Below are 23373 nucleotides of genomic sequence, written 5' to 3' on the forward strand. Positions count from 1 at the left end.
TGCATCAATCTACCTGGTTTTCATCACGATGGAAGTAAACAAGTGCTATCAGATGGCCACGCATACGGTGCATTTTCGGTTCAGCACACTTAACCATCAGCATCTCCTCTGCATGAGCAGCATTTAGCCTCTTGCTTATATCAGAGTTTAGTTTTAAGGTGACACTGTAGGACAGCTGATGGGGCGTTCACACATAGTTGAGATTTCAGCAGTTTGCAGTTTCTAGCAATGTGAGTGACAGGATGCAATACGAGTGTGTCCTTCAATGCAAAAAAAATGTTGTAAAAAGTTTACCCTCATGCAAATAACAGTGAATACACTGAAGTACACTAGTGTCATTATTATAAAATATTAAATCAACTATTATGCTCACCATTTTTATTTTGACAATTTAGTTGAACAACCGATGATGGACAAAGCTCTTTGCTTTAAATAAGATCTTAAATATATTAATATTAATATTATATTTATAATATAATAATAATTATATAATAATTAAAATTTTTAATATTATTATAATAATAATTATAATAATATAAAAAATTTTAATACCATAGATATTTCATAATTCAAGTCACCAGTGTCAATATCACAAAAGAACTAATACTAGCCTAAAATAATAATAAATAAAAGCTCACTAAAGACAGGTAGTCTTTAGTTAGTTTAGTTTAGTATCTATTATAGCAATTAAATAAAAATAAAAAACTAATTGCAAGCAATAGGACAAAAAGAAAAACGTAGAAAAAATAAAGAAATACTACATACAGTACATTATATAAAGTAATCAAATGTATAAAAACACTGCTATTCTTTACTTAGTAAATTAACTATATATTTCTTCTTATTAAAATGAAAAAAGTGATTTAGTTAAGAGCAGTGAGAGATTTTCTCTTTTTTTTGTTTATTGATTAACATTAATGATAGGAATATTAGACTGCTGTCACTTTAAGAGCTGCCCGGATCCAATATACAGTTACACGTTATCTTTCTTAGCTGTTTGCTTTCACTTAAGAACAATAATCTTCACCGGTTGACAAATTTCTACCGGTTAATCATGTCTACCAGTATATCGCCCACCCTAATGGAAATATTGAACAATAACCCCACTAATTATATTCATTATACAATTGGGGGGTTGGGCATATTACCCCAAGGTTATAATTTAATCTTTTTACTTCAAAAACTATAACTTTTATTTATATAACTATAAATTTAACAAAAGAGTGTCAAGAAAAAAATGTGTGTGTGTGGGTGGGTGGGGGGAGCATTTTACCATATTTGTCTTTTAGCTTAAGTATAAATAATATATAACATATATTATATATAAAATCATAATACTTGCATAAAAATAAAAAATAAATACATAAATAAATAAATGTTTGTTACTTTTTATTAATACAATAGAGCCACTCAGCAACCTCAATCAATACAATCAGTATGTGTGAATGTTTCTTTGTTGATCAATACCCAGGCACCCAGACCTGCATTTTCAACATTTCAGGATCTAAATCGTTGTCTCTTCAAATGCACATTTAGCACACTCCAAATTTAGGGATAATGATATGGCAGATAACAAGCAGCAGTTTGATTCAAGCTGTGCTCTTACATCCTCAAAGAACCCTGTGATTGTCTGCACATCTTTCCGGCTCTGATTTACCAGAGTGGATGATGCAGTACCTCACTGTCCCAGCACTGACCTCTGACCCATGCAGACTGCCAGACAGGTTGTTATAATCAGCCACAGACAGATGATACTGTCTGAAGCGCAGTTGGTGGCCAGTGATTGTCTCACTTCACTGTGACCAGAGAGCTTGTGGTACAGGGTCACGCCAGGCTGTGCTGACAGAATGTGTTAGCAGTGCTTACCCGCCGCTGGCCAGTGTCACCCTCTCTAGAGCTCTAGGGTGCACCACTGGAGAAAGACTGACTGGTTTAGCATCTGCGGCCCACTCCCACCGCGTCCTCTAAAAGCATTATGCCACTCTCTTTCTGCCACTGAGGCTTGGGCCATCATTTTCTGTAGCGTCACGCTAACTCTGCTGAGTCATACCGCTAACACCCAAACTCTCACTCAACCACAACACATCAGCCAAGATGCAACAACCACACAGTACTTGTTTCAAAACGCACACATCTACCTCCTAGGACACACAAAAATAGAAACATATGAGACAAGCACTAAGATACAATTAGAGCTGCATACATATTTAAAAAGACTCTGTGTTTGACATTTAAGAATGCATAAACATTTTTGAGGGTGCGGAGCGAGTCAGATTAGGTGGGAATGAGTAGATAAATGCCATTACTTTGAGCATTCTATTCATTCTATATATACATTTTGAAAAGGTGTATCATAAAGTGCACAAAAAATATTAAGCGCCACTGTTTTCAAACTGATAGTAATAATTAAAAAAGGATACCTCAACATCAGATTAGCATTTTAAAAAGATTTCTGAAGAAACATGTTACACTGGAGACTGCAATAATGGCTGCTGATGCCATGAAAGGAATAAATGACCATTTAAATGTAATGAAATAGAAAACAGTTGTTTTAAATTGTAATAATATTTCACAATATTTGCTGTTTCAAAAAAAAAATTTTTTTTTATAACATTACATTTTGAGAAAAAACAAACAAACACACACACACATATACTGTATATATATATATTACTATGAATATGAATATGAATATATTCATATTAATTGTATAATATTAATATTAATGTATAAAAATATGATCTGGTAAAAATAGAGGAATATAGCAGGATCTGCATTAAAACGTGCGAAAACATCTGCTTTAAAGGACACAAGTGAAATTACTGGTGTGTTTCACTGAAGTGAAAGGTTCGAGAAGCAGGATATTTAAGCAACAGTCTCCATTTGCTCTTTATTTACTCTCAGTGGTGTATTAGAAACAACTGATACACTGAAGTGACCTAATTTGCGATTTGCTTTCCAACAGGATGCTTCTTAGATGCATTGTGCTCATAAGAGTTGCAAGTTAAGTATGTTACCTAAGGAACTTGTGGTCTCCAAAACAGACAATAAGCTCTCTGATTTCAGTTCATTTCCTCCTGCAGTTGCAGACTCCAGCTCATCTATAACATTCCCTCCCTCTAATATTCTCCATCAAAACAGCAGGTGAAAATGGATGCTACTGCCTCTGTCATGTGTTTCAGTTGTTGGATTGCCAGTTGGATATGCTCTGCAGGTGAAAGTCAGGTTAAGAGTTAAAAACGTGTTTGGGAGCTGAAAGCACATCCTCTTTACTGGATCCCCTCTCCACCCACTAGAGTATACGAGCAGTAAAGAGTAGAAGCGTGAAAGAGGAGTTGCATGATTTAGCCTGGAGCAAGGAGTGAATTGTTTGAAAGTCAAAGCGCCTGTGTTTTCTCTTGCTCCAGGATTACTCTGATGTCATTTTAACGGGCCATTATGCAACAGTGGCAAAGTAGTAGTTGCCAGAATGGGAAAAAAAACATACTTTTTATTATTAATGGACAGAAAACTATAAAAAATACAAAATATACAGTAAAGATCAAAGACAAATGTACACAGGTGTAGAGACAACCAAATAGTCAGTAGCCACGTTTCCAACGGCCAGGGTTTTTTGGCCAGACGAAAACCTTGGGCCAAAGCGGGCCAGCTGGGGCTAGAGGAGGGGTTATGAACAAAGGCGGAGTTTCTCCGCGTCTGGAGAGCTCAGCACTGTGGATCATTTCAGAAAGATAACAGCTTTAACACCAGTATTAAAATAACTTTTTAAAATAACTTGAGCTCAAAACTCACTCTTAATCAGCAGCAAGTGTTTGAAATAACTTGTTCTGATGTGGATTATTATCACCATACAAGGCAGAAATATTTATAAGCGATGTAAAAGACTATGCACGCTAGACATAAACATTACCACAGTAAACATTGTAAATGTGACCGTTTAAAGAAATCTGACATCAGCATCATTCTTATTCTCACAATCGTGTATTTATTTAGTAACTTATATTATCTGTCATAAGTCTCGTCTCGAGAGTTTAGCTCCATGTAGCCTATCATAAAAATATAATGTTTTTTGTTCGGGAGCTTTCATAAAAATAGAGATATTATCATTCATTCTAAATGTGACATATAGGCTACTGTGGCTAATAAAATAAACAGAAACAGACTCGACTGCACAAGCAGGCTATTTTCATAAGCGTTAAAAATAAATAAATAAATAAAATAGAAATAAATTTATTCCTGGGTGATTAATTTGGAGTCCTGCTAAATTAATTCATTATGATCAATGTATCACTTATTCTATAGTAAAACATTGATGCTTTTGAAATTGAATATTTAACAAAGCATGCAAACAAACGGCCGCTTTTAACATGTTCGTTTTGTGATCGTGCTAGTTCCAGTGACTTATTTCTTAGTTTTCTGATAACTTCTATTTGTTGGTGAAATGATGAGGTTGCGTGACGTTGTTCCTGAGAGGCGTGTAAAGGGCATGTTTTAGTGACGCGCAGCGGAGCTTCAGGCACGACTGTGGAAACCCTGCGCTATTCTGGCCTCGGTGCTACTGGCCCAAGGCTATTAGCCCTGCCCGGCCCGTTTTAAGCCCTGGCTCGCACTGGCCCGACAGTGGAAATGCGGCTAGTGTGAAATTTTCCTTTTTTTTTTTTTTTTTATAAAATACTGCATAAATCAAATAAATTGGGGTGATATAGAAACCAGGCTACTCTCTGTTTTCAAATGTGTAGTCTGTTAAAATATTATAAAAATACAAATAAAAAACAAACAATAAAATAATATTAAAAAAAAAAAAGGATTTGATCTTAGTGACATAAAGTGACATTATATTTCGTAATTCCCTTTGAAAACCTTGATATTCAAATCCATAAAAAAAATAAAAATACATTTATTTTATCAGGTAGATATTGCAATATGTGAATAATTTTTTTTTTTTTTTTTTTTAGAAGAATATCTTTAGAAACCCCTGTAATCAGAAAAGTAAATGTAAATAAATTGGAGTTAAAAAATGTAAACACTGAATAATATTTAGCTATTGAAAGCTAAGGAATATTAAATTATGGAATGTAATTAGATAAATCATTTGTAATTATTTGAATATACTTGGGGCCTTGGAGCTCAATCTCAGGTGGATTCTGATTGGCTGTCATTGTTTTTATTCATCACATAGAGAAAATCTGAAAGTGAGTCCAAATATATTGTTCGTCTGAGTCATTTTCGTTGTGGTGCGGACTTCCCGTTCCTCATGGCATTGCAACGATTATATACTTATCGTTATAGTTGTCATCCTTGGTGTGAATGGCCCTTCACACTTGAAATTTCTCTCACCTTTGAGCACAGAGACACGCAATGTAGAAAACCTGAAGCGGAGCTGGAGCGGAGTGATTACAGAACACTTTGAACGAGGAGTGCAAATATCTGCCGCTCCAGTCCACTCATCGTCACAGCGCTCTCTGCTTTTTTTCTCTCTTCCCGCTAGTGTGTTTTCTTATCTCTTTTACAGCTCAGGAGCACACGGGTCTGGCCTGCTGTGATTAAACATCCTTTATCTTCCAGGCAGGTCGGCTCCGGCCTCGCTACATTACTCGACTGGGCTTTCACCTGAGCTCTGTTTGCTCGTCAGCACTATTAAAGAGATTTGTAGTACGTGGCCAGCGGTTGGATAAGTCAGTGATTTAGTGCAGGCGAGAGCAGGACTGCTGACAGTGTGGCGTTTTACTACAGATGGTGAGGACTGGGCACGTGAGAGCTCAGGATTCGGTGTTCGCTGACCCATTTTCTGGGTGTGACGATAATGTGAGTGAAGATACCTTTGTCTCACCCTGTGACAAAAATGGAAATAGAGGATGAAAGCAGACGGCAAGAGAATGAGGTTGCAGAAGGAGGAGGATGGCAGGATGCTTGAACAGTCATGCTGATTGATTAGATGAGAAAGGTGTAATCGGAGCCCTTCGTGCTGATGTTTAGACCCTCCTCTCCTGCTATCGATCCCCTGGGCTGCCTGGAACAAGATAGGAGGTTCCAGCTCATTGGGATCCCTCTACCTGTTTAATCACTCTCCACAACCGCAGTCGCATTCCTCAAAGGAAACCAGGAGACCAGGGCTGTGTTCTGGTGGGACAGAGCTGATCTGTTGAGACAAGACAAGCTCAGGCTTTTCAGCCCATAACAAAAAACGACACCGTGCCGTGTCAGGATTGGGATAAGAGTGTTACAATAAGCCATTATATGCCATTGAAGACTCAGTACACAAGATATGCAAACACAGATGCTTCTAGCTATGCAAGCTCAAATTTCACGTGTTGTTGTTTTAAAAAAAAAAATGTAAGAACACAATTTATGATGCAACACAAGGGGGTGTTTCTTTAACTTCGGTGACTAATTTCCCAGGGGTTGATTTATATTCAAATAAATATTTAGATTTGTTTTTCTTGTTTTATGAATGTCCCGTAAAAAAATAATAATAATAATAATAAATTAACAAAAATAACATAAAATACACATAAAATTTAATTAAAATAAAGTAATAAAAAAATTAATTGCGATTAATCGTTTGACAGCATATATATATATCATATATATGTGTGTGTGTGTGTGTGTGTGTGTGTTTAAATAAATATAAAGGTTCTGCTAAATGTCTAAATGTAAATATATATTAAATTTAACATACATTTATTTTTATTACTTTATGTGTTTGTAATTTTAGTGATGAAATTTCAATTGCAATTTAAAATGTAACTTTTAAAAAAGTTTGCTGTGTTTGTTTTTTGGCCACAAATTGCCCAAACTGTTGTAAATATGTATCAATAAGACTTAAAAAAATAAATAAACAAATTAACTAATAGTAGTTCATTAATATGCCAATTGCTTGTATTATTTTGCAAAGCCTCTGTGGGTTCTTAATAGGTGCTATAAAAATACAAATTATTATTATTATTGTTATTACTTATAATAATAATTTTATAATTACTAATAATAATTTTATCGTATGGTACCATTCCATATAAAATATAAAAATCAAGAACCAAATTATAGACCAAATTATAATAATAATTTCTATTTTATTAATTGTGCATCCTTATCTGTAAGTATGCACAAAACAACTGCGTGCTTGACTGGTCATATATTCACATCTGCATTTGCATTCTAGCATCAACTATGTTTTCTGGCCTCAGAGTTCACCTGGCTCACTCCAGTGGAGCAGGAACTCATTCACAGAGAAGATTGCTCATGATGGACAGGCAGGAATGAGTTTCATCTCATCTTGCTCTTATATAACTGAGGAATGAGCTGTCTAATGTGCCACTGGGTGCCGGGCGAGAGAGAGTGGCTTTGGGGATTAAATCACTCCGTCTCCAGGGAACGAAGGGACGGCAGTTGATGTGGACGAGGCTCCTGCTGGATGCGCGTGGAGTCGTGTAAGGAGCTTTAGTGGGGTGACGAGTATTCGGCTGACAGTCACTGGGGATTAGTTCCCAGCGCAGCACAGGCATAAAGAAAGGCTGGCTGTAAAAACACATTTCTCTTCCCATCCTTCAGTGGGGGCTAGTGTTGGTCTTTAATCTGACTGCCTTCCTCTATTGCCTTTCAGCTCTTTCAGCCTTTCCTGCTGCACCTTAGAAGTCTCGTAAAACTACTGGCTTTGCATTAAAGACAAGTTGCTTTTAGCAGTGTAATATCTGTGCAATTTTTTCATGTAAAAATGACACAGAATGCACATTTTAAAGTAGCATTGTTTTTTGTAAAATGTGAACTTAGCATGTGTTTTTTTATGTCTGCAAATATATTTTGGTATTTTTATGCTTTAGTAAAGTCAAAAAATTACATATGCCACTTTTAAAGAAAAGTTGTTTTTAGTAGTTCAAATATCTGTTCAATTGTGATTTATGAACATGAAAGTTCATGTGGTCATTTTTAAGCTCTCATCTCTAGCATTCATCAAGTTGAAGCATAATTAAAATCTTTAAAAAAATAATATTCACGTTATGAGCATAATTTTAGTGGCCCATCCCTGAATTATTATTTTTTTACTGCATTTCTAACTGTCCACTGCCATTGAAAAGTTTCTAAGATGCTTTTTTGGGTTGCTGGGGTAAAAAAAATAATAAGCAAGGATGCGTTCAACTGATTAAAAATAACATTGAAGACTGTTACACTTACAAAAATGTAAATTTCAAAGTAATACTGTTGTTTTCTATTTCAGCTTTCTCAGCTTTCCTGCTGCATTTTAGAAGTCTTTCAAACCTTGCAATACAGAGAAGTTGTATTTAGTAGTACAATATCTGAGAAGTTTTCATCTTTTAAATGTGATAAATGAGCATGAGACTGCAAATTGTCATTTTTAAGATTGTATACATCACTAGCATTCCTAAAGTTAAAACATAGTTAAATCTTTAAAAAATAGCTTATCCTATTTTAAATCCCATTTAGTAAAATCCTAGTTATGACTTGAATTATGCTTCTTAATAGTGCTATAAAAGCTGGCATATTTCAGTTTTGTAATGGAGAGATGAGTGCTTCCTAACCTCATAATGGATTTGAGACACATTAGCAAACAGTTCAACTCAAATTCCCTTAGTTTCATCATTTGCTCATGATGCATGAGTTAGTTTATGAGAACACTGGATATTAGAAGTGGATCTTTTCAGTGTGATTACAAAAAAGATTCCTCAGGATGCTGAGCAATAACGCTTGGATTTCACACCTTGTTAGGTCTAGTGTGTAAATACACTTTAAATGAGAGAGTGCGTGTTAGTGTTCACTAGGGAGGGCAGTACCATCATATATTGTATTCTTTGATAGTGTCTTTCAGTAATCGCCTAGATTGTTCATTTCAGAAGAGGAATATAAGCTGAAATGGCTGTTTTGAGATGCTAAATGGTGCAGTATGTTTCAAGACTATATTTAAACGTATTAGTAGTATCCTAACAGGTAGTGAATAATGAAGATACACTAAACCTATTTTTTAGGCTACATGTGACACATTATGTATCTCTTTATTTGTCTATGCCCCCCTGGTCAAGGCTGAACTGGCTATTTTTGAGGTAAAAAAAAAAGCACAATGCATATTTCACAAAAATGTTGTCAACCCAAGGGAAGCGTCTAACAGAAGTACCATCATATTGTCTTCCATGATATTGCCTTTCAGCACTTGTGCAACTGCACTCATATTCATCGCTTAAATATTTCACTTCAGGTGGGAGACGGAGGAAAATAAGCCAAAGTGGTATAGCTCACACAGGCCCTCCTCAGGGTTTGTTTTCCTCTTGGCCCTGCATGCAACACTTAAAAATATGTGCTGGTAGAGAAGCATGAAGGATAAACTATAATTTGAGATGCTAAATGATGCAGTAAGATTCCTCTCCTATTACTTTCAAACTTTTCTCCCTGTGCTCACGCACCAATAAACTCAGTATCGACTAAAGTTAAACTGGTCACTTTTTGTGCAATGAGAATGGCATTCAAATAAAGACTGCATAATGGAGTGGAATTCTGAGTGGCCTGTCCCTGAAAAGATTGGGATTAGTTTTCAATAAATAAATTAAGTAATAAATTAATAAATTAAACACAATTATTCACAAATAATGCATTAAATTGATCTTTAGTGAAATGTTACACTGAAGACTTTTAAATTAAGTTATTAAATTATTTTTCAATTATACTATTAAATTTAAATAAATGTTGTTCTTTGAAGAGTATCCTGAGAAATCCTGAAAAAAAAAATTATAATTATCACATTCTCACATATTAACATTATAATTGTGTTCAACATTTCTAATAATAGGAAATATTTCTTGAGCACCAAATCAACATATTAGAATGATTTCTGAAGAATCTTGTGACACTGAAGACTTGGGTTATGATGCTCAAAGTTTAGCTTTGCCATCACAGTAAAAAATTGCATTTAAAAATATATCAAAGTGCTCCTATTATGAGTAATGAAAGGTTCATATTTTGGTTTTTGGAGTCCCCAACAAGAGGTTAATGCATACAAAGTCTAAAAACACTTTCATTGTCTTATAATATGCATTTATTTTTACCTTACTTGCTCAACGACTCCCAAAAGATTCGCTCAATGATTCATTTTTCCAAACCCCTCGTTTGCGTGATGCTAATCTGCGGCGATTGGTTTGATTTGGATGATTTCATTTTCATTATATCTTGCCTGTAATGCCTGATTAAGCAGCGTTTGTAAGCGCAGTGCTGCTTTGTGTACAGCGTTACCAAGAAAACCGCTATTTTTACCGATCCAAAGGCATCTAATGGCAAAGAATGAATTTGCATTTTCATTCAAACCAACGTGAAAAAACCAACAAGTGGGCGGGTTTTATGTTGACGTCAACATGAAACGGCTTGGGGTTCATTTTAAAAATGACTCGTTTAAATGATTCAGAGTCGACTCTTTCTTTTGAGAGACAATTGCTTTGTCCCATTTCCCACAATTAGAGTCTTGGCCACTTAGGAGTGCATGGGCGCGACCGGAAGTTCGCAAGACTGTACCAGGCCTTAAAAACGCTGAAGTGCAGTGCCCTGAACGCACACTTAATCCACACTATCTCAAATGCTCCTCCAGAGCAGTATTCAAGACTTAGTGTATCCCATCATGCATCATGTTCTGGAAATAAATTGCGAGACTTTTTGCCAAGATCGCGAGAGGTCATGGAAACCTTTCCAATGTAAGTTAAATATTAATAATATTTAGATATTACATATAATTTGGTAGTAAAATAAAGTGCTATACGTTTTATTGGTGAAGAGGTTAGTATATTTATTTTGTACATCATTTGCAACTGTTTTTATCACTTAATTAGAAGCACCAGAAATTAAATGTGTCACTTGTTAATTAGGGTCTACTGAACAGACATTTAAAAGTTTATTTTAAAATGCAAAGTATTGAAAATAAACAATTAAACTCTGTAAACACTTGTGTTTTTACAACACTATAAGTAATATATTCCTATCAGGTAATGAAAAGTAGTACACACACTTGTGGTCTTTATCCTCACTTGAACACTTGGGCCGAATACAGGAAATATATCATAAAAGTATTCAAGTGATCAAGTGCAAAGACCACAAGTGTGAGTATTTGGACTAGGCAAATAACTTTACAAATGGTGCACTTCCAGATTTAAATCTCTGCAGGATGTTTAAATTCACTTGGAGCTGTGTTACACACTGCATGAAATTGTCATAAATCCATAATAGGGGCACTTTAAAATAGAAAATAGTTATTTTAACTGTGAAAATTCCAAATGGAAAAAAAACCCATTAAAATTAGTTATTTAAAAAAAATTATTAAATAAAAGGTTTAATTAAATACAATTATTTAATAATTTAACATTTTTAATTTCCGAATTCAGTGTTGCATTGTATATGTATATACATGTAAAGCTAAATATATTTATGATTGTACAAGTCGTGTACAATTAATCATGATTAATAAAACAATTTTTTTTTTAATAAATAAATAGGCCAACTTTTATTCAGCAAGGATGCATTAAATTTATCAAGTGACAGTAAAGACTTGTACATAACAAAAATAATCAATGTCTTGTTCAGTTAATCATGATTAATCAGAAAGTGTGCTAAGAATTCAACAAATATAATTCAACCTTCAACAAATTTACGTAATTAAAATGGGAATATGTGCATTGATGATTGTAATTTAGAGTGATATAAAATAGCTTGATATACCATAGATCATCACTACTACACATAGATTTCAATGAAATATTGATTGCTGAACTTAAAATGGCCCCTGTTCACCTGACAGTTTCAAAAAAGTTGCCAATATGTCAGGGCCCTTAAGATAAAGCGCATTCTTCTGCAGGCCAGCAAGCTGTCCAACCTCAGCCAAAGACAGAGAAATGAAACCAAAGGCACACCAATACTCTCAAGAGATGAGTCAAGAGATAAGTCAACAGCTGACAGGGTTTTTTAAAGCTCATGTAAATAGGGACCCGGGAGCGTCCAGAGCGAGTCTGGCCTCACAGCGACGCTGAAGGGGAAGGCTGATGTCAGTTCCTCTTTCTTCTGCTGTCACTCCAGCAGATTGGAGTGGATACAAGAGGATCGTGACCCCTCTGGCGCCCTCACATACAAACACCTCTGACTCATTTTGGCAATGGCTGATTGTGATGGCAGTTCCCCTTCACCTGGGATGTCAGGGTTAGCACGGTTTCCAAGGTGACGGTTGTCTCCATGAGTAACTAAACACAGCAGAATCCATGACCACACACAAAGAGAATATCCACACCATACAAACATGTGCAACTGCATTTTTCTCAATAAAACACAATCTTTTGATAAAACATCTACTATATAGACGGTTTCAATGGCAACAACATAAACAAACGTTACTGTGCATGCACGCTTTTGTGGCCCTAACTTAACTTCCGGTAGACTTCTAAATAGAATCAATAACAGCCAAGTCCCTCTAGAGTAGATATTTTTTTGATAACAAACAAAATATGTTTGCTGCGTAAATCAGGTGGACTTAATGAAAATGCAAATTAATTATTTGCCAGCAGAAGATGCTTTTAAGCGCGAGAAATAGAGGTTTCCCCAGTAACAGCTGTAAACAAAGCAGAGCTATGCTCACAAACACTGCGTTATCAGGCATATAACATGCAAGTCTTCCTTCAGAAATAGTGATATAAAAACACCCGTGCCTCGTTTTGATATTTAAACATATAAATGTAAGGAATTATTAGTAGTAGTAGTAAATGTGCATGACGTAACGTTACTCATGTTTATTCAGCGAAGCCTTTTTGAAAATCCATCAGTTTTAAAATTGTGGCGAGTCTCCACAAATAAATAAATGTATGGGAAACACATCCCACAGCACAACCGCCTGAGCCCAACTTCAGTCTGCTCATCACCTTAACTTTAACTGCGTTTGTAGAAGGCACCGCAGCCAGACCGATATACACAACACAGACCGGAAGTACTTAGGGCCAGGTGCGTGCACCCGATGAAACCGTCTATAGTAATATCTTGCAGGCTTATTAAAGTTTTTTTGTCACAGATATACAGTAAATTACATTTTAAAATATATTAAAGGAATAATGCTAAGAATTTACTCATCTTCATACCATCCAAGATGTTGATGAATTTGCTTGAACAAATTTGGAGAAATTTTGCATTACATCACTTGCTCACAAATGGATCCTCTGCAGTGAATGGGTGCTATCAGAATGAGAGTCCAAACATCACAATAATCCATAAGTAATCTACACAACTTCAGTCATTCATTTAACTTCTTGTGAAGCAAAAAGCTGCATATTTGTAATAAATAAATCCAGAATTTTTAAAATTCAATTCATTGCCTTTTTATGTCCTTTAACCCTTGTGCGTTAGGGGGTAAAGTTGAATCTTATTTTGGCCACAACTTTCTCTGTGTTTGAGCTAATGGAATGATTTTTGGTGACAAATCTTATTCTGACCCATATTTTGGGAAATATTTTTTGAAATTTTTCGAAAACTCAACGGTACACTGTGGGCAAATTCACTACCCTTTCGGGATGTTCTTGGATGAAAACATCCACTAAATTAAACTGCTGTAAAAATGTATCAGATAAATATTTTTTTCAATTTTTTTTGCATAAATCTATTAATCAACCTCAGTCCTGATCAAAACTACCAAATTTTTTTTTAAAATTCCAAGATTTTAACTTTTTAATTACGAAGTTCATAAATGATGTCACTGATTTGGGAAAAAACACAAAATTACATATTTTCAATATAAAAAGTGATTGTGGACTGGATTTTTTTTAACCTTTTATCACAGTCTTGGGCATGTCAAAGATTAGTAACAAGATTGGCTTTGATGCATTGTTAGTTTTTGTGCAGCATTAGATTTAAATTTTTTCTCCCTAATTTGTTGTTGGTGGCTGTTTTTGCCCCATTGACTTCCATTATAACGACATTTTTTGATTGCAAAGCCATGACACCATATAATCATGCATTCTTGATTGTTTGTGGTTTTCACTTTTGGGAAGAGGTAAAAAAAAATATTTTTACAGTTGATCACTAGGTGGGACCATTAACCCTTTAAATAGGCCTGTGCAAAAAAAGGCTTAGTTTCTGGCTTGTATGGAGTTATATGGAGTATAACAGCAAATTATAGTGTTTGTGTGTGTGTTAGATTCTTGATTGTTGGTGGTTTTCCCTGTTGGGAAGAGGTAACATTTGTTATTTTTTTACAGTTGATCACTAGGTGGGACCATTAACCCTTTAGATAGGCCTGTGCAAAAAAAGGCTTAGTTTCTGGCTTGTATGGAGTTATATGGAGTATAATAGCAAATTATAGTGTGTGTAAAAACAGCCACCAACAACAAATTAGGGAGAAAAAATTTAAATCTAATGTTGCACAAAAACTAAAAATGCATCAAAGCCAATGTTGCTACTAATCTTTGACATGCCCAAGACTGTTATAAAAAGTAAAAAAAAAATCCAGCCACAATTACTTTTATATTGAAATTAAGTCATTTTGTGTGTTTTTCCCCCAAATCAGTGACATCATTTATGAACTTGGCAATTAAAGAGTTAAAATCTTGGATTTTTTTTAAAACATTTGGTAGTTTTGATCAGGACTGAGGTTGATGAACAGATTTATGCAAAAAAAAAATATATATATGAATCTGATACTTTTTTACATTTTTACATTGTTTTCATCCCGAACAACTCGAAAGGGTAGTGAATTTGAACAATCCACAAGGGTTAAGTCCTTTATCCATAATATTGCTTTCTCCAGTAAAAAAGACAAATTCAGTCCAAAAGAGTTCTAAATATATATTCTGGAAGATTTCAAATGTGAATTATCAACTAGAGGAAGGACTTTTTCACTGGAGAAAGCATTATCGTGGATTATGAACTTATATTTTAGGCAGAAGTGACAAAAAAAAGTTAAAATGTCTTAATGATGGATTTGTTTCTTACAAGCACACTTTTCACTCTATTAAACATTAATTGTTGGACCGGAGTTGTGTCGATTATTGTTGATGTGTTTATCAGCTGTTTAGACTCTCATTCTGACGGCACCCATTCACTGCAGATTATCAATTGGTGAGCAAGTGATGTACATATCTCCAAATCTGCTCTTAAAAAGAAACAAACTTATCTTCATCTTGGATAGCCTGAGGGTGAGTAAAATGTTCAGCAAATAACATTTTTGGCTAATTCTTTCTTTCAAAATGGAAAACGGCTATTTTCATTGCTAATAATGTTTCACAATAATAGTGTTTTACTATTTGGATCAAATAAATGCAGTCTTGGTGAGCATAAGACTTCTTTATAACCTTACAAACCCCAAACCCTGTTTTCAGCAGGGAAATTTAGCAATTGTTAGCATAAGTAAATCCAAATCTCAGAGTTGCACATTAATGATCACCTTGTATCTTTTAACTTTCTTGTTTAACTTTCTTTCTCCACTTTGTCCTAAACACATATTTCAGTCTCCCGTTAGCTTACTAAGCTCAGATGTTTGACAATTATTTCTTATGTTTGGGAGGAAATAAGAAAGAATCCAAAATAAGTGGGGGGGGGGGGGGGGGGGGGCATATAAACTTCTGGAGGAGTGAGGTGCAGAAAGTTAAAGCTTCTTTCTATTGCTGGCTCTATTAAAATCTGTATTTCTGTCAGAATGATTGAAGATTGGTCTTCGTTTATGAGCCATCAAAGAAACGAGGTTAGGTATGGGGCCGAAACTCTGCAAATTTTATTCACTGTATTGTGCTCAATGAACTGAGTGACTCTATTCCCTCATGGCAGCTCTGATATTCTCTTTATAACTCTGTGGGCGAATAGACTAAACACTTCTACACTTTAGCATGCAGTATTTCAATACCAAACTCATGCATCTTATTTGCATGGCACCTGCAGTCCAACTTAACCAAGCACAGTAAAAAAAAAAAAAGCCTCAATACTGAATGCATTGTGCTATTGCTATTCACTATTACTATTTATTTACATCAGGCTGGTGGTAAACAGAATGTTAATAGGGACACTAATTTACTTTTTCTACCAATCTTGGCAGCATCAAACTATAATGATGCCAAATTAGGATCAAGTGATAGGTGATAATGCATAAACTATAGTCAAACAAATAAAACTGTAGCTTATCACTGGGACAGTTCCTTCAAACATACACATTTTACTTTATTAGCCCATAAAGAATGCATATTGTTACCTTAAGGGTGCATTTAAACACATTAAGGCAGGGGTTTTTCAAACTTCTGGATGTGTGAGATACTCTAATATAGCCATATATTTTAAGAGAATTAATAAGTACTGAGAAAAATATACATGTACCTTTTTACATTTTACCCTTGTGCAGCTCAAAGTGTAATAAAAGTCCTGCCTTGTACTAATTTGCAACTTTTAGAGGTACAGATAAAGTGCAAAGGTTTACATCTGCGAGTACTGCCACAGTGACAATCTAAAGTTATTATTTTTATGCATTATTACTGACAGGAAAAAAATTGCTATCAGCATTTATTTTGTGGTTGTGTTTGCACAATTACCTGATTTGCATAATCTCTTTAGTTGAATCAGGTGCTAAAACAAGCATTCAAATAAACAACGTTATCAGCGGGCACAATTCATTCCCCCCTGTATTTTCAGTCAGTCTTCTGTAGTCAACGTAGATAAGGATTATAAGACCGGCAAGTTTGCCAGACTCCAGGTTTGGGAAGGTTATTCTACAGGCAAACTAGCAGATGAGCAGATTTATTTTTGGTCCTGTTTGGGCAAGGGTGCTGAGAATGACCTCCCTAGAGACTGAAGCTTCCCCAGGTGTTCAGCTGTGTCACTGTTACAGGCTTGAGGACAGAACTCAGGCACTGGATTTGTATTTTTGTAATACCGGCAGCCCTGGTGGCTAGAAATAGAAATCTCGTGCATTTCTCCTGAGGTGTCTCTGTGTGTGCAAATTGATGTTTGAAGAAAGAAACGGAAATATTCATTGGAACAGTTTATCTACTGTGATGGATTAGATAGATGAGAGTAAATATATACACCGTGTCATTACATGCAAGCCAAGAAATATCCATCCTGAAACAATCTCACACTCTCTCCTCAAGCCTGGCAGGTTTTACTGAGTTTCAAATGAAGGCATTTTAACCAGGATTTTTTTCTCTGTCAAGATGAAAATTACAATATGATTCCTAATATTTCTACCTCTAATCACACTGTATTTGCATTGATTACAAAAAACAATAAGTCATATGAAAGCTTCAACAAATGTGTATTGAACAAAATCTGCTATTTCAGCTTTTTGAGTTCAAAAGAAATCCTCAATAATTGTAGACAGTTTTGGGGAAGCTTTGAAAGTCAAGCAACACAATTTAAAGTAGCGATTCTTCTGAAAAAATACTTTCCATAGTCTTTAAATAAAAAGACAACAGACAAAAATTAAACTGAAGCTACTTTAGGGTGTAATATATTTTTTAATTATTGCATGTTTCTCAGATATTTGGACCAATAAATGTCCATGACTGTTAAAGTTATTAGTGCCCTTAAAATTGGATTATAACTATTTTATTCACATACATACTTTACATAAATCAATGTATGTACATGCATACATATACATAAATCAACTAATCTACATTAAGATAATTTATAGTCACTGTAAAATATCTCAGCAATAAAGCTAACAAAAAGGAAGCCAAAGAACAAGACCAAACCAAAAAATAAATACATAATAAAACGAATCAACCCCCCGCCCCAAAAAAACAAGAACAGATCAAATAATAACAAACCCAAACCAAACAAAATTAAACAAAAACAAATAAACAAAACAAGACCAAAAACAAGACCAGACCACACCAAACAAAACGAAAACAAATAAAACAGAAACCAACATCCAACTAATCAAAAACCAAACCAACAAAAACCTAATTAGTAAAAGTTATTTGTAACAGAAAAAAAATAAAATAAATAAAAACGGATTTTAAAAACATGTTACTTAAACATACTTAAGTTAGTAAACTGGCTATGTTATAAATATTATATGATTATGTGTTTTTTTTTTCTTTTTCAGTTTAAAACAACATCAGCAATGAAGAACTGGAAATACTGAAGCTGAAAGAGGAAAAACAGACACAAACTAATTGTGACGTCTTGTTTGGCCACAGGAATTGTTCACCTACAACACCTGAGGATCCTCAAATGTCAAGTGTTTTATATTTTTTTGTTCACAATCAAAAGCTCAAAGTTCAATCTACTTTGGGAATATCGTCCATCCTTCCATGAGCATAAAGGATGCCTATGATCAATCCAGTGATATTCATCATGTAACATGAGTGCACCAGCCTGAACAGACATGCAGTGGTCCTGCTACTTTTATTTTTGCCTTTCAAACTCTTGTATGCAGTGGCCTGTCATTTTCTCTGCTCTTCGAGCGAGACATCGCTGATTTGGTTGTTGACTTTGGCATGCCTGTGACAGAACGAGATCATCAACCTTTTTCCAGTGATTTTGTTGAGTACATGTCTCACTTGTGTGTGAATGCTGCCAGTGAGGAATCAATTCAACTGCCTTTGAGTGAGATCTCTCTCAGCTGTGGTCAAAAGAATATTTCAGCACTTATTTCAGCACTGTTACCACAGACCCAACACACATCCTGTTTATTCACACCACAGTCAGTGTTGCATAGGACAGAACATTCCTATAGAGCTGTGATGCTGCTTAACCACTGATGTCAAATGGAATATGCCATCAATATAAAGGAGTCCAGATGCAAAGAGTTGGCATTTTTCACCCAGACTCAATCATGGATGATTCACAAGGACATAAATGTGTGAACCAGGCTCTGAGCTTTATCTAAATCTATGCCAAAATGACTGCCTGTAAAACCAGAGCTCAGTGCCTGCTGTTTTAAGAATGGAAGCTCTCTTTTATTTATTTTTATTTATTTTTTTGCTTTTCTGATGTGGCATAAGTGGTGTTTTTCTTTTTATCATAGAATAAATGGTAGCTACTAAACTAAAACTAAAAAATACGTGAGGCCTCATTTATATTAAATACATTTCCTAAATGTTCCTATGATTCCTAAAACAGTTCCACAAATCCACCCTGCTTTATTTTGGCATCCTACAAAAATCCCACAAATATCCTTATTAGTAGGAGAGTGTTTAGATTCATAAATCATCCCTGTTTACATGCGCATCATAATTTGAATCAAAATCATATTTTCTCAAATATCTCTAGTTATTTTTCAGTAGGTTTTTGAATATTTTTATAAAAAAAATTATAATAATTAGCATTTGTCATTTATATTAGAATATTAATGTAAATGTAAATGTTCTTACTAATTAATTTATTCAGGCAGTAACTCATTTGCATCACTTAAAGTCATCAGAAAATTCAGTGCGAAAAAAAAGAAGACTTTTTTTCACATTAGTTTCTGCCTTTATATATATGCCAGTTTGTTCATCACGTCAATTCATGGGATTTAGTATCAAGAATGTGTATATTATAAATGAGGCCTTGGTCAGAAAAGTGTGACTTTTATGCAAATCAGAGTATTACAGTAGCGACCAAGCCAGTTGTTTTAACATGGTATGGTAAAGTAATGCAAAAATATATACATATATTTTGTAAATAATCGATATACACAACAATATTGTTTAGTTTCAGCCTTCAACTGCTAGTCCGGGATGATTATTGTGAAGTATCTATTGACAAGTTTTTTGTGTGCTGTTTTCTGATCAATATGTGGTTGAGCTGAAATCCTGAACACTCTTGGGCTTTTAAAAATCTGTTAACAGCCATTGAAGACACAACATTTATGTCTAACCCCAAGGATGTCTCTGTTGAAAGAAGTAACATGTCATTTACTGCGAGCTAGACTACTGAATGGCTGTTATTTGTAACTGATGTCTTGGTTTCCAGTAAAAATGTCTACACATCCTTACAAGATGAATTTACTTGGAAAGCAACTTTTGGTATGGTATTTACTGGAAAACAAGAAAACAAATCATTTTTGTAGTGCTGTTGGGTACAGTGTAAAAGGACTCAGGATTACAGGAACCAGTTTGAACATGGTTTTGCGAATAATACCTGAAAGCTACTTCAGAAACACAAAGATTCAGTACAAAGGACATTACAGACACAAATGTATGATTCATTTGATGTGAAGTGTGGAGTGGCGCAGATCTTTGAGAACAAACTCAGGCTGTTAAGATGTATCACTTTGTATCAGTTCTTGTTTCACCTCATCTAAGTCTTTAGCATTTTTCTGATCGTGTAAAGTCAAATATCAGTCTTGGCGTACATGAAATTGAATGCAATTTCAACTACAAATGGATTTCAAAATATTTTATGGTCAATATATGCTGTGGACTAGAAATGATATATTTATTATGAAAAATATATATATTAAATGCGAACTATGAAAGCATATGTAAATTGAAAGAGTTGTGAGTTTCCTGTGAAAAAGTGAGAAATGAAGTCTGTACTGTGCACATTTATAAATACACTTGATAATGATTATTTTCACTTTCAAACTATAAATGTGTGTCTGAGAATTATTTTTGTGACATAAAAATATTATCAACAAGTCTGTATGTCCAACTGCAAAAGATTTAACAACAGAATGATAGAACAATGGACAAAAAATAGAACGAATGACAGACATGGTGTCCCATACTTGGAATTTGTGCTCTGCATTTAACCCATCCAACTGCACACACAGCAGTGAACAAGCACGCGCAGACTCACACCCGGAGCTTCACACACGGTTAACTTCAGGTTACAAGTCCGACTTTCTATCCATTGGGCCACAACTGCAAATGACAGAGACAGAATGATAGACTGAACAACAGAATGATAGAACGAAAGATAGAACTACACAATGACAGATTGATGGATAGATAGAACGATAGATAGAACGATAGATAGATAGATAGATAGATAGATAGATAGATAGATAGATAGATAGATAGATAGATAGATAGATAGATAGATAGATAGATAGATAGATAGATAGATAGATAGATAGATAGATAGATAGATAGATAGATAGATAGATAGATAGATAGATAGATAGATAGATAGATAGATAGATCTCTCAGAGATGGCAGACAGCTAGACATTCTGCAGATGTTCAGCTGGTCCATGGTCAAGACAGTCACATTTACATTATTTTGTAAACTGGTGTCCCATCGGCTGAGATTGCTGCTGAAGGATGCTGCTTTGGAGGAAAGGAACATTATGCACATTTTTAAAGCCTGTGGGTATTAGTAAGTGGTTGCCATATTGATCGTACATGCGTTCTGATTTCAGGGTTATTAAAGTTAATGTGTCTGCGTACAGTTAGCCCCCAGCTGCACTTTGTTGTGTGTTCAGACCTTACTGAGGTTGGAAACAGTCCATTTTTTCCTGAAGAACTGGAGATTGCAAAACCAGATTTAAATATTAATAGTTCACATCAAATAAAAAAGTGGTCAAACTATTATTTATATAATTTTTTTTTATTTTTAATTTTTTTGAAGTAAACGCATAAAAATGAAAATTCTGTCATGTAGTGCACTTGGATACATACAGTTCATTTGCATTAAGCAGTATTTACTACAGTATATAGAAATATATTTAAAAAAAATGGTAACTTTATTATCGCCCAACTGCAATCTGATAAATTACAAGTAATAAAGATATAAAGATAGAAATCATAAAGGTATTATAAACATGAACATCACAAGTTTCTATAAAGGTGCTTCAGTATTATATTGTGAAAAGTACAACAACAAATAAAATTGATTTGAACGGAAAAGAGCAACTTGAACATTTTACTAGATATCTCTTATGATACCATAAATGTTTTTAACAACATTAGGGCCAAAAAAGATGGGGTAAATTATTTCTGTAACACTGATAAATATAATTTCAATTCAAACTAAAGTAAAATATTTTAAGCATTTTTTTCTGTCTCTTGTTTCTTCAATCTCTATGTTCCTCTCCTTCAGATTGTGGCAAACTCAGTATTTTCAGGACGGCACCACTATAATCTAATTACCTGGGAAAATCAAATCACCTAACAACCCGCTAAGGAAAATATTTCAAAGGCTCTCACAAGGGCAATGACCTGGACTCTTAAAACAGCTTGATTTAATTGACATTCATTTGAAATCCTGTGTCAACGACGAAGACAGCCATTCCATGCATAACTAGATCATTTTCAGCAATAGTGAGCAGTCAATATTAATATTCCCTTCCTCTATGACATCAACAGAGGACAAACACTCACAAAAACACACAGTTCAACAATACTTTAGTCAAAAGTGACATTCACGTTTACAAAATTTGCCACTTTGAACTGATTTTTGAGGGGCATTTTGTTTCTTCCCTCTCACCATACACACAGTTTGCCTTAAACTTCTCTTAGCACTTATATTGAAAGTTACAAATATAAAGGAACAGGATTAAATAATTCACAAGATATCATAACACAAACATAATCACACACTGCTAATGCATTTTAAATAATTAATCAACCACTATTTAACAGTAGACAACTCTGTACTTTCCAGTGTTCTTTTAGTGTTATTTAATTATATTATACTTATATTTTAATATTTTGAGATAGCGTTTATCTATTATATAATATAGCTTTTATGTTTCATATATTTAACTTGTATTCTATTTTCAGTTTAATTGTAGTGTAGGTTTTAATAATTTTTTTAATTGTACTTTTTCTTAGTTCTTAACATCATATTTATTATTTCAGTTTTAGTTCAAGTAATTTTAGTACTTCAACTAAAACTTATTTTGCTAATTTCCAAGCAACATTTTTTACTTTTTTTATTATTAATATTATTTTTAAATCTATTTTTTATATTTTAGCTTTCTTTCAATTACTAAAAACTGGTACCATCACTTAGTTTTGGAGTTGCTAAGAAGTTTTTCATCACAATCAATGAAAAAAAAAAAAAAAAAAAAAAAAAGTTTTTTCTTCAGATTCATCTCCTTAAAGGAATAGTTCATCCAAAAATTACACTTTGCTGAGAGTATACTGACTCTCAAGCTAAGATGTAGATGTAGTTGTTTTTTATTTTTTTTTCTATATCATAACAGATTTGGAGAAATTAGTGTTACATCACTTGCTCACAAATGGATCCTCTGCAGTGAATGGGTGCCGTCAGAATGAGAGTCCAAACAGCTGATTAGAACATCACAAAAATCCATAAGTAATCCACACGACTTCAGTTACTCATTTAACTTCTTGTAAAGCAAAAAGCTGCCGACAACCAGCTTTACTTGTAAAGGATTACAAAAAAAAACAAGTTTTTAAATTATCAAAAACATTTACTTTGAATTGCTCACAATAAGAAAGTCAAGAGAGTCAATTTTGATTTGACATTA

At 34.2% G+C, this 23373-nt stretch overlaps 1 protein-coding gene across 1 annotated transcript in view; it reads left to right on the top strand.

Moving 5' to 3' along the window:
• zgc:171482 (zinc finger protein) overlaps positions 1-20525 on the top strand; it is a 98925-nt gene extending 78400 nt beyond the window's left edge. Inside the window, exon 7 of the mRNA XM_059565851.1 lies at positions 18053-20525. Coding sequence (XP_059421834.1) covers positions 18053-18074 — 22 coding nt within the window. The 3' untranslated portion in view covers positions 18075-20525. The remainder of the gene's footprint in view (positions 1-18052) is intronic.
• Positions 20526-23373: the final 2848 nt, after the last annotated feature.

This window comes from Carassius carassius, chromosome 14 (assembly GCF_963082965.1).
Source record: "Carassius carassius chromosome 14, fCarCar2.1, whole genome shotgun sequence".
NCBI classification, from domain to species: domain Eukaryota; kingdom Metazoa; phylum Chordata; class Actinopteri; order Cypriniformes; family Cyprinidae; genus Carassius; species Carassius carassius.